Below are 13,417 nucleotides of genomic sequence, written 5' to 3' on the forward strand. Positions count from 1 at the left end.
GGGGATAGGCTGCCCACCATTATCTACTACAAGGCACTAGCTCCCACAACTATTGTGGTACTAGCGGACCAAATGTGGCGGATGGAGTTTGACAAGGATAAGTGTAAGGTTATCCAGCTTTGGTCAGAAAAGGCAACTTGTTCTCTAAATGGAGAGAGACTTCAGGGTGCTTCAGTGAAGAGGGATCTGAGTGTCATCGTGCATGAGTTGCAGAAAACTGGTACACGGGTATAGCAGGTAATAAGGAAAGCAAATGAAGTTTTGGCATTTATAGTTAAAGAAATAGAATATAAAACTAAGGAAATGTTGCTACAACTATATGAGGTATTGGTGAGATTCCATCTGGAGTACTGTGTACAGTTTGGTCCCCTAATATGAGGAAGGATGTATTTGCAATAAAGACAGTTCAGAGGAGGTTCACTAGATTGATTCCAGTGATGAGGGTTTTATCTTATGAAGGGAGATTGAGCAAGTTAGCCCTATATGCTCTAGAGTTTAGCAGAATGAGAGGAGATCAAATTGAGATATGTAAGATGATAAAAGAAATTGACAATGTAGATGTAAAACAGATGTTTTGTCTCGTGGGGTAATCTAAAACAAGAGATTATAGTTTTATGATAAGGAATAGCAGATTTAAAACAAAGATGAGGAAAAATTAAAAGCAAAATTACTGCGGATACTGGAATCTGAAGCCAAAAGAGGAAATGCTGGAAAACCTCAGCAGGTCTGACAGCATCTGTAAAGAGAGAAAAGTGCTGCTGTTTTGAGTCCAGATGACCTTTTGTCAAAGCTTAGATAATGGGTCATCTGGATGCAAAATGTCAGCTCTTTTCTCTCCTTAGAGATGCTGTCAGACCTGCTGAGATTTTCCAGCATTTTCTCTTTTGGTGATGAGGAGAAATTACTTCTCTCAAAGGGAATTTGTGGAATTCACTATCCCAGAGTGAGGTGGATGCCAGGACATTTTTTTAATTAGTAATGGGTTGAAGGGATAAGGAGAACAGGGGGGAAAGTGGAGTGAGGCCAAGATGAATGTCATTCATGACTATATTGAATGGTGGTACAGGCTCAAGGGGATGAAATGCCTACACCTGCTTCTAGTTATTAAGTCCTTATGTGACGGCTGAAAGCTCTGCAGTGCGACTAGAGAGCAGAGGTTACCGCCAGTACTGCACTCAGGGTTTGAGATGGCGAGTTGATCTGGATTGCATTGTAAGTGATGGGGGGTCTTGCCTTGGGAGAAGCTGGCAGGCCACACTGAAGGAGGAGTGGGAGCTAGGATTTGAATAGCTACCGAGTAAACTGTTTGTGGGGAGGGTGGGAAGAGGTGGTAAAGATGCTAACACCCTGTGGGTCTCTGTGATGGGCCTGGGGACTTAGTTAAGGAGGGACATCTCTGTCCACTCACACCCCGCTCAAAGAAACCAGAAACCAGTTGGTTGACTGCTAGGCGTTGGCCTCTCCCACCATCAGTTAAGTCCTCAATTAGCCTGCCCTGGATGGGCCATTTGACATCACGTCACCTGCTGGTAAAATTGGGGTGGGGGTGAGCAGGTAGTTAATAGATAGATAGCCATGAGGTTTTAAATACTCCCAGCCTTTAAAATCATTGATAGAAGAAAAGTAAAATCATCCTAATAACTCTAATTCTCTCATCATATGAGCTGAGTATTTCAAGCATTTTCTGTCTCTATTTCAGATTTCTAATCTTTTTGATATTTTTTGGCTTTGAACTGGAATAAACTTGACTGTAGTGTATTAACTACAGAACTGGAGAGACAGAAACATGAGAATAACATCAAAAGAACCCACCTTGGAGTGGCACAAGTGATGCATTCAACACTGCTTGGACCAGAACATTTACCACAAATGTCATGACAGGGTTGACACTCTCCTGCACCATCAATATATTCACCTGTAACAATAAAAATAAAACGTAGGTGTCAGTTAATGCAATAAAAAGTCACACAGAACCTGATCATATTCAAGGTGTGTTCTTGCTTCTGACATTAATGACATTGCAACCTTTATTTTTATATTTTAGCACAGCACAAACAAAAATCTGCACTGTTCTCTGATACTAAGCACTTTCTTATGGGTGTTACAACATAAATTGTAATTAATACTAAATGACCTGGCATTATACACATCATTGTAAGCTTAGACAGTGTGAGATTAAACTTAATGAAAAGTCCAAAGAAAATATAAACTCATTCCATGATATGTATTGAGGCAATAGCTGCTATAAAAACAGGTAAACAAAGCGTGAAAGGCAGAGAGAGAGAGAGAGAGTGAATGAGAGGAGGAGAGTGTGCCAGTGGGTACAGGAATTTTCATTAACTGTGTTGAGATGTAATTTAGCTATCTACAAGATGCTACATAAAATGACACTGCTGTAATCTTGTTAAAGATGAAGTCAGCCTTAGTGTAGTAGTAGCATTTCTGCCACTGGGATAGAAGGTTATACATTTATGCCCCAGTCTAAACAACTGTGGCAAATAAAGTCTTCTTCTGGCTCAGGAAAATCCAACTTGCACACTTTTGTGGCTCGCAAACTATATACAGGATACATGTGCGACTTCAGATATCATTTTTGTCTTTTCACACTGGGCTTGATTTGCAATGCAATTTGTGAATTATGCCTTGGTTCTCCAAAACAGTATTTCAGCTCCTAATAGTGTTTAGCAACTTCTCCCTTCCCTTTCCTCATCCACTATCCAACTCCATGTCAACACATGCTTCCTCAGATTGCCCATGACATCTCATAACATCTATATGCCCCATGTTTCTCCGCTCTGATCAACCATGCCACTTCATGCCCCCATGTATCCTCCATTGACATTCACCTAGTATGCACTATGTACAATTCTTAGATTTCATGCAGTATCAATAGAAAATGTTTTATATTCCTTCGCAAAAACTCTCACCATTTAATAAAAGCCTCAATATCATTGATATTAAGAGAAAGAATACATTCTGCTATGTAAAAAAAATCTTGCAATAGTTGTTATCCTATTAGCATGTGTCAACAAACCAGAAATCAACCAATCTGTAATTATCACTTCTTGAAACTATGATTAATTCTCAGATGAATACAGCACCAACTGTGTGGAACCCCATTAGCATTTGAAGCTCAGCCAAGCATTGATAACGGCCACAACTTTCCAAACGATGGACAACTCTCTGGGAATGACAGAACAAAAGCTCTTAATGTACAATAGAGTGCCTATCAATCAATATACAATAGCAGATGATTAGATTTTTTTTCCAAGTATCAGAACCAGTTTTTTTTTACATTAGCAAAAACTATTTAAATCAGAGTAGTAAAAGTGACAGGAAATGTTGACAGGACATTTTGTAACCTTTTTCACCATATTTTGGTATTTTTATTGGAAAAGCACTGTATGCATGTAAACAAATACCCATGCCAGGTCAATACAAGATCAACTTACCTTTAGAAGACCGATGGCTATGATGGATAACTCTTCCAGTATAGTTACAAAACTGGCATCTACCCAACAATGTGGAAAATTGCCCAGGTATGTCCTGTACACAAAAAGCAGGACAAATCCAACCTGGCCAATTACCACCCAATCATTCTCCTCTTGCTCATCAGTAAAGTAATGGAAGGTTCATTGACAGTGCTATCAAGCAACACCAGCTCCGCAATAACCTGCTCAGTGACATCCAGTTTGGGTTTTGCCAGGGTCACTCAGCTCCTGACCTCATTACAGCCTTTGTTCAAACATGGATAAAAGAGCTGAGTTCCAGAGGTGAGGTGAGAGTGACTGCTTTGACATCAAAGCCACATTTGACTGAATGTGTGGCATCAAGGAGCCCTAGCGAAACTGAAATCAGTGGGTATCAGGGAGCAAACTCTCCACTGGTTGGAGTCATACCTGGTACATAGGAAGATGGTTGTGATTGTGGAGGGTCAATCATCTCAGCTGCAGGATATCTCCACAAGAGTCCGTCAGGGTAGTGTTCTAGGCCCAACAATCTTCATCTGCTTCATCAATGATCTTCCTCTCATCATAAGGTCAGAAATGGGGATGTTCGCCATTGATTGCACAATATTCAGGACCATTCGTGACTCCTCAGATACTGAAGCAATCCATGTTCAAACGCAACAAGATCTGGACAATATCCAGGCTTGGGCTGACAAGTGGCAAGTAACATTCACGCCACACAAATGCCAGCCAATGACCATCACCAATAAGAGACACACTACCACTGCATCTTGATAGTCAATGGTGTAACACCCACTGTCAACATCCGTGGGGTTACCATTGACCAGAAACTCAACTGGACTTGCCACATAATACAAGAGCTGAAGATAGGAATACTGCAGCAAGTAACTCACCTCCTGACTCCACAAAGTCTATCCACCATCTACAAGGCATGAGTCTGGAGTGTGATGGGATGCTCTCCACTTGCAGCTCCAATAACACTCAAGAAGGTTGACATCATCCAGGACAAAGCAGCCCGCTTGATTGGCACCACATCTACAAACATTCAATCCCTCCACCACTGACACTCAGTAGCGCAGTACTATCCACAAGATGCACTGTGGCAATTCAGCAAAAATCCTTAAACAGCATCTTTCAAACCCACAACCACTTCCATCTAGAAGGACAAGCGCAGCAGATAAATGGGAACACCACCACCTGCAAGTTCCCCTCCAAGCCACTCAGCATCCTGACTTGGAAACATATTGCTGTTCTTTCGCAGTCACTGGGTCAAAATCCTGGAATTCCCTCTCTAACGGCATTGTGGGTCAACCTTCAGAACCTGGACTGCAGCGATTCAGGAAGGCAGCTCACCACCACCTTCTCAAGGGCAACTAGGGATGGGCAATAAATGCTGGCCAGCTAGTGATACTCATGCCCCGCGAATGAATAAAAGGATCAATGGGCAGCATTATGCTCACAGTATGAGAGAATGCCTGGGTTGCATTCTCCAGAAGTGACCAGCTTTACTTATTAATTACTGATTGCAAATGTGTTATGCAAACAAAATCACAAAATGATTGGTACAATAAATATCAGAATTGACATTTTTTCTGAAACTTGTCTCTATCATAAAATATTGAAAGTGATTCTTTCAACAAGAAAAAGCTGAATACTCTCTTAATACTCTCTTAAATCTGAAATAATACTCTCTTAAATCTGAAATAATATTGCACAAGTTCCTCTTCAACTGAAAATGTGTAATGTTTTGAGGTAATAGTGCCTGCTTCATTAATACTGATGGAACAAACCTCAACAGTTAGTTTATAAAGGATCAGAATAGTTTTTTGACCTGGCTTTATATTGCAGAGATGTACTCCAGCCAAAAGCAATTCCAAATAATATGAGGCAGCCTCTGCAAAGGCTTTGCATTTGAGCTGTAGAGATTTACAGAATGAAAGGAGAATATTTGGCTCAGTCTGTCCATTTTTCTAAATATAATCTCACTGCCTCACTCATTCCCTCCAGCTCTCTATGTTCCTCTGCTTAAAATATGAACCATTTCTCACTTAAAAAGACAATAAGGAAAGAATGGATGAATGGGATTAGTAAGATAGCACTTTCAAAATGCATGAAGTGACCCCTTTTACGATTGCTGTAATAGCTGCCTCCTGACTTGTATTGCAGATGGTTAGTGGTAATAATCTGGCCAGTACATGAGAACATAGAAGAGGAATAGGCCATTTGGCCAATCAAGTCTGTGACACTGTTCAATTAGATATTAGCTGATCATCTATCTCAGAGTTGCTCTCCCACAGTATCTGCACATCCTTTGATTCCATTAGTCTTCAGAAATCTAGTGATTGTTATCTTGAAAATGCTCAATGATTGAGCTTCCACAACCCTCTATGGGTAAAGAATTCCAAAGATTCACCACCCTCTGATCTCTGTCTTAAATGGCCTACCTCTTATCCTGAGATTATGTCCTCTGGTTTTAGATTCACACCAGAAGAAACATCTTATCTACGTCCAATGTGTCAAGCCCTGTAAGAAGTTTGTAAGTTTCAATGAGGTCACTCCTCATTCTTTAAAACTCTAGGGAATATAGACCTAGTCTCCTCAATCACTCCTCATAAAACAAACCCACCATCCCACATAGTAATCTGGTGAACATTCGTTGCACTCCCTCTATGGCAAGTACATAACCCTTAGGTAATGGGATCAAAGATGTGTACTATATTTCATGCTAGGTATCACCAAGGGTCTATGTAACTGCAGCAAGACATGCTTCTCTTGTATGCAGAAATGCAAATTCAGAATTTGAGGGTCTGGTGTGCTCTGCTCCTCCATAGGTAAATTGCCAATAGTTTGAGCCCTAAATACATGCACAACTAAGGTTGCCATGCCTTTGGAGATGGTAAAACTCACAGAAGTGTCAGTTTAGAATCAAAGAATCCCTACAGTGCTGAAGGAGGCCATTCAACCCATCGAGTCTGCACCAACCCTCCAATGTTCTAACCACTGAGCTGCTAGTGAGTTGTATGAGAGGACATGGGACTGGATCAAGCTAGATCTGCTGGAAGTGTATGGCAGTTTGTCAGAATCCCTGAAGAAAGGCGTCATCACTCTCATCTATAAACAGAAGGGGAAAGAAGGTAGAAAGGAGAAATTGGCAGCCGTTTCCACTGGTTAATACTAACTACAAAATTCAGCCCCAGGTCATTGTCAGTTAGTTCAAGTCTGCTCTGGAGTTGATGATCCTCGCTGATCAGTTGTGCACTATATTCAGCAGGTAGATCTCTGATAACCTTGTCCTTCTCAGGCTATAAATGCCTATGTAGGGAACAGGAAAATGAACACCTGCCTCATCAGCTTGGACCAGGAGAAGGCCTTAGATGCATCAACATGAAGTATGTGCTCTCCAAAATGGGGCTAGGGGAGATAATCTATAAATTGATCCAATGGCTCTACACAAACATTAGTAGCACAATGTCAATCAATAGAATTGGAAAGCTTTCCACTCAAATCTGGAGTCAGGCATATCTGGCCTCTCTCCCCGTATACTTCTTCAATCTTTTTGCCAAATCCATCAGGAAATATATGGCATGACAGGGGTGATGAGTTCAAAACTTTCCTGTACATGGGCGATGTTGCCATCTTCTGCTGGGACCTGCTGTTGGTTTGCAGATCCATGAGCATTTGTGAGCAGTTCAAACTGGCCTTGAGCATGAAAGTAGATTATGGAAATGAAGCCCATGTTCTTTAGGAATTGAGCTGCATACTGAGGACCTACTAATCCTCTCAGCTATTTCAGCCACCAGCGGGGAAATGTGGTTGGCTCCTATGAGACAGAGGCTACCCCTTAAGAACTTGAATGATGACTCTCTTTAGGAGCCCACACATGGAGGCAGAGTGCAGATATATCAGCAGCCATGTTGTCACCAGGAGTACAATCGAATGGGCCATTAGCATTTTAAAGATGTCCTTTCAGATGTCTCAATTGCTCAGGTGAAAATCTGCAATATGCCTCAGCAAGAGTGTCAAGAATAGTAGCAGCATATAGTTTGGTGCACAACACTGCATAATGGAGGACACTAAAAATCGATGATGATGAAACCAGGGGAAGAGCTTCAATCTCTGAGGAAGAATATGAGAACGAGAAGGAAGTGCTTGTCCATTTGGAAGGTTCCAAAACAGATGTGGACAAGAAGGTTGCCAGTGGCAGGGCAGCTGAGTGGCAAAGCCATGTGGCTATGGCTCACTGTGAAGGAAGGAAGCCAGACTGGTCCCTATGCAAAATTAATTCAGGATCCCTGATATTATAATTACTTTCAACCAGTCTCTGGTGACATACTCCCACCTAAAGAACTTTGAACATTGACTCCATAATTACTCAGTATACTTTCCATCTTCCGTAAGGGAGAGTATAAACATAGATGAGTTAGATTCAGTCACATTCATATGGCTGGAACCTCACCATTTTAACTATACTCCCCTCACAAGAACACCAGTGAAAAAATTGTTAACTGTGCTCACAATGCTGACAGTGACATGACATCACACTTATGATCCTGTACATACAGGAATGTTTGTAAGCTACAGCATCCATACAGGTAAGGCACCTTGTGCATCATCAGCCCATAACTGTCCAACAGCGGCTCTTTGAAAGAACTTGTGCATTCCAACCAATGGTCCAGTTTCTGATGTGGATGCCAAATGCAACATTCTTGGCTTCCTTACACTCCTGTTTACATAGAACATAGAACACTACAGCACAAACAGGCCCTTCGGCCCACAAGTTGCGCCAATCATATCTGTACCTACCAGGCCATAGAACTATCTGTAACTCTCAATCCCATTAAATCCCATGTACTCATCCAGAAGTCTTTTAAAAGACCCCAGTGAGTTCGCCTCTACCACTACCGATGGCAGCCAATTCCACTCACTCACCACCCTCTGAGTGAAAAACTTACCCCAAACATCTCCTCTGTACTTGCTTCGCAGCACCTTAAACCTGTGTCCTCTCATAGCAACCATTTCAGACCTGGGAAATAGCCTCCAAGAATCCACCCTATCTATTCCTTTCAACGTTTATAAGCCTCTATCAGATTGCCTCTCAACCTTCGTCTCTCCAGGGAGAAGAGACCTAGCTCCCTCAACCTATCTTCATAAGGCATGCCTCCCAATCCAGGCAACATCCTTGTAAATCTCCTCTGCACCCTCTCAATAGCTTCCACATCCTCCCTGTAGTGAGGCAACCAGAACTATGCACAGTACTCCAAGTGGGGTCTGACAAGGGTCTTATAAAGCTGCAGCATTATCTCCCAACTCCTAAACTCAATCCCTCGATTAATGAAGCCAGTACACCATAGGCCTTCTTGACCATATCCTCTACCTGCAAGGCCGATTTAAGAGTCCTATGGACCCGGACCCCAAGATCTTTCTGCACCTCAACACTGCTAAGACTCCTACCCTTGATATTGTACTCCTTCATCCCATTGGTCCTGCCAAAATGGACCACTACACATTTATCCGCGTTGAAGTCCATCTGCCACTTCTCTGCCCAGACTTGCATCCTATCTATGTCTCGCTGCAATTTCTGACATCCCTCCAGGCCATCCACAACACCACCAACCTTCGTATCATCAGCAACTTACTATCCCATCTCTCCACTTTCTCATCCAGGTCATTTATGAAAATAACAAACAGCAAGGGTCCCAGAACAGATCCCTGGGGCACTCCACTGGTGACCGACCTCCATGCAGAAAAAGACCCATCCACAACCACTCTCTGCCTTCTGCAGGCAAGCCAGTTCTGGATCCACAAGGCCAAAGCCCCTTGGATCCCATGCCCTCTCACCTTCTCAAGAAGTCTTGCATGGGGCACCTTATCAAACGTCTTGCTGAAGTCCACGTAAACCACATCCAACGCTCTTCCTTCGTCAATGTGTTCAGTCACATTTTCAAAGAACTCAACTAGGCTCGTAAGGCACGACCTGTCCTTGACAAAGCCATGCTGACTATTTCTGATCATTCTAATCTTCTCTAAATGCTCATAAATCCTGTCCCTCAGAATCCTCTCCACCAACTTACCAATCACTGAGGTCAGACTCACCGGTTGGTAATTTCCCGGGCTATCCCTGTTCCCTTTCTTGAAAATAGGAACCACACCCACAATCCTCCAACCCTCCGGAACCTCTCCCGTCTCCATCGACGATGCAAAGATCATCACCAGAGGCTCTGCAATCACTTCCCTCACCTCCCACAGTAACCTGGGATACATCTCATCCGGTCCCAGCGACTTATCTATCTTGATAGAATTTAAAAGTTCCAATACATCCTCTTTCTTAATGTGTTTCTTGCACAAAGTATAGCCTGTGGCACCATGAATGTAAATGCAGCCAAAAGAGTGGGCACAGCATATAACCACTATCACCAACATACACTCTCAAGCTGATATGACTACACCTAGGCCAATGTGTAACGCTGTATTGCAAATAAATGTCTTGTACCCAGCACTCATGCTTGAGATGTCCCTGCAGCCTGGCATCTGTTCATGGAGTTCGGTCATTAAATCTACCTTAAAGTCAAGCTTGGATGAAAAATGAAAGATACATGGAGCACCTCAGCACATGAGCCTTTGAATTCTGGAAGGAACAAGCACTCCTAAGCCTCACAAATCAAACCTTGATCCTGTTGACAGTGCATTGAGGTGGCCCTCAGTATCCAGCCCTCATTGTTACTTTTAAGAACTGCCTTTATAATGTTGCCTTTTTTTTAAGCTCTCTTTTACTCAGACACCCATGAGTCAAGTATAAATAAATATCTTAAAGAAATATTTGGCTTTGTTTTATAGAATGTAAAAAGTGCAACCACGGTGAACACATTAGTGCTCTCATACATTCCGATGAGGTGCGCCCCTCTCTCCTGTGTTGCCTCGGAGGAGGTGGAGGCAGGGTGCTCACTTCTCTGTCTAAATGTACTGAAGAGTATGGTGGTCTGCCTTATTGTGCAGGGACCCCATTGGAGTCCACCTCCAGACTGCAGCTTCTGTATGTTTGCATGGGCAGCCATGACCACTGGCACATGTACAGGAGATGAGAGCTCTAACAGAAGAGCTGGGGAGACAGGGGAGGATGAAGGTGCTGGTGAGATCTCTGTCCCTTCACCCTCTGTGACCTGCACTGTCCTGGTCTGGCCTTCAGGTGGGGTTGATGAGACTATCTGCTGGAGCACAGCAGTTGTCCAGTCCAGCAACAATTGTACCAACAGTGTAATTCTTCCTGTATCCTGTCAATGTCAGAGCTCATCCTCAGAGCAGACTGATCCAGACCACTGAAAGATGCTTACACCTTTCAGGTGTAGACGCTGCTCTTATATCCAGTCTGGGTGCTGCTGCATGTATCTCTCCATGAGCTGGGTGTTGTCAGGCTTTTTACTGTAATCTTTCATGGTCAGATCTCATGGTGTTAAGCCACTAGGATAATATGGAGCTAATGACAGCAATGCATGCCATTGACTTAACCATGCTCACACTGCCCTTATGCAGCAATCACACCCTTGCAATCCTTTTCATGGCAATGTCTCTTATGTTCAGTGAAGTGACGTCATGACATCTATCATTACCACCATATTCCAAGATGACTTAGACACCACTTTTAACATCTGCTGACAGCAATTCACTATCAACAACCTCCAGCTGTTCAGACATCCTAGCAATCTTTATGGCTATCTGTTCCATGGGATGGATGTGGCTCAACCAGTTTGATCCACCCCCGCTCTGGGTCATCTCAGATTTGGTCTTTTGTCCTTTTGGTCTACAATAACAACATGATTTTAAATTAGCCTGATAAATAGTGCATGGAGGGATATTGTTCTTCACTGTGTCTGCGCATTCACGTGTTCTGTGAGCATCTACATGAGCAACTTACACATACGAGCCTCAATGCTGAAGCAGGGGTATAAGCCAGTTCCCACTCCTTCGCTGCAACATGCTTTATGACCCTTACCTTGTGGTTGTGTGCTTGGATGAGCCAAGCTCCTCACCACACAGTAACACAGCAGATCTTTGAACCTTTTCTTGCACTGAATCCATGAACACTGATGGTCTCCTGCTGTGCTCACCACAGCTGTCATTTGAATCCAGGTGTTGTTGGTTGCTGCAGGGGCATTACAGCAGCCAACAGATAAAGGACTGCTTTTGCCTTCTAGATCCCTTCCACCAAAACTAATTAAAGCAAAAGTTTATTACTCACGTTTCGGCTTACATTAACACTTCAATGAAGTTACTGTGAAAATCCCCTTGTCGCCACACTCCGGTGCCTGTTCAGGTACATGGAGGAGAATTTAGCATGGCCAATGCACCTAACCAGCATATCTTTCAGACTGTGGGAGGAAACCAGAACACCCAGAGGAAATCCACGCAGACACGGGGAGAACGTGCAGACTACACACAGACAGTGACCCAAGCCAGGAATAGAACCCGGGTTTCCGGTGCTATGAGGCAGCAGTGCTAATCACCATGTCACTATGGTGCTGATCAGAAAAGTGTGGGGCAAGTGGACCCATACCTTCCCCCACATCTTCTGTGTGACAGTCTATGAACAAAATATAAGGCAAAAGGAGGTCATTAGCCAATTAGATTACCACTGAAATCTTGCTGCCAGGTTTCCAGGTGGCAAGGGGAGCATTCAACACGAAACTCCGTTGACGATGATGGGACCATATGATTGTGTTGCCGCGAAACACACTGCAGAGAGAGAAAAAAATCCCTGCCCTACGATGTAGTTTTCACTTTCCTGTGCTTACCGGCATTAACCATTTTCACCATATCAGTGATTACTGGTGAGGTGGGACAGAGAAACAGGCTCTGCGCAAATGCTTGGTGCATGTGTGGAACTTGGATGTGGTTGCATTTGACAAGGTCCCTCATGACAGGCTTGTGCAAAAGGTCAAATCACATGGGATCAAAGGTGAATTAGCTGGATGGATTCAGAACTGGCTGGGCCATAGAAGACAGAGGGTAGCAGTGGAGAGGTATTTTTCTGATTGGAGGTCTGAGGCCAGAACTCTCCATTCACCTGACGAAGAGGCAGTCCCCTCGAAAGCTTGTGAGTATTATCAAATAAATCGGTTGGACTAAAGCCTGGTGTTGTCAGACTTTTTACTGTGTTTACGCCAGTCCAACGCCGGCATTCCCACATCATGACTAGTGGTGTTCCTCAGGGCTCTGTACTGGGACCTCTGCTGTTTGTGATATACATAAATGGTTTGGAAGAAGATGTAACTGGTCTGATTAGTAATTTTGTGGATGACACAAAGATTGCTGGACTTGCAGATAGTGATGAACATTGTCAGAGAATACAGCAGGATATAGATTGGCTGGAAAATTAGGCAGAGAAATGGCTGATGGAATTTAATCCAGATAAATGAGAAGTGATGCATTTTGGTAGATCTAATACAGGGGGGAGCTATACAATAAATGGCAGAACCACCAGGAGTATAGACACACAGAAGGGCCTGGGTGTGCATATCCACAGATCCTTAAAGGTGGCAACACAGGTGGAAAAGGTGGTGAAGAAGGCACATGGCATGCTTGCCTTTATTGGATAGGGCATAAAGTATAAAAGTTGGCATATGATGTTGCAGTTATAGAGAACATTGGTTAGGCCACATTTGGAGTACTGCTTCCAGTTCTGGTTGCCACATTACCAGAAGGATGTGGAGGCTTTGAAGAGAGTGCAGAAAAGGTTTATCTGGATGTTGCCTGGTATGGAAAACCTTAGCTATGAGGTGAGATTGAGTAAACTAGGGTTGTTCTGGAAAGACGGAGGTAAAGGGGCGACCTAATAGAAGTTTATAAAATTATGAAGGGCATAGATAAGGTGAACAGTTGGAAGATTTTTCCCCAGACCGGAAATGACAAACACAAGTGATCACAAGTCCAAGGTAAGGAGGGCAAAGTTCAAT

General features: G+C 43.2%; 1 protein-coding gene across 1 annotated transcript in view; it reads right to left on the minus strand.

The window, feature by feature from the left end:
* Positions 1-13,417, minus strand: part of pcsk5b (proprotein convertase subtilisin/kexin type 5b) — a 338,718-nt gene that overhangs the window by 70,671 nt on the left and 254,630 nt on the right. Inside the window, exon 21 of the mRNA XM_080188893.1 lies at positions 1,813-1,915. Coding sequence (XP_080045019.1) covers positions 1,813-1,915 — 103 coding nt within the window. The remainder of the gene's footprint in view (positions 1-1,812; positions 1,916-13,417) is intronic.

This window comes from Carcharhinus amblyrhynchos, chromosome 5 (assembly GCF_965287045.1).
Source record: "Carcharhinus amblyrhynchos chromosome 5, sCarAmb.v2.hapA, whole genome shotgun sequence".
NCBI lineage: Eukaryota > Metazoa > Chordata > Chondrichthyes > Carcharhiniformes > Carcharhinidae > Carcharhinus > Carcharhinus amblyrhynchos.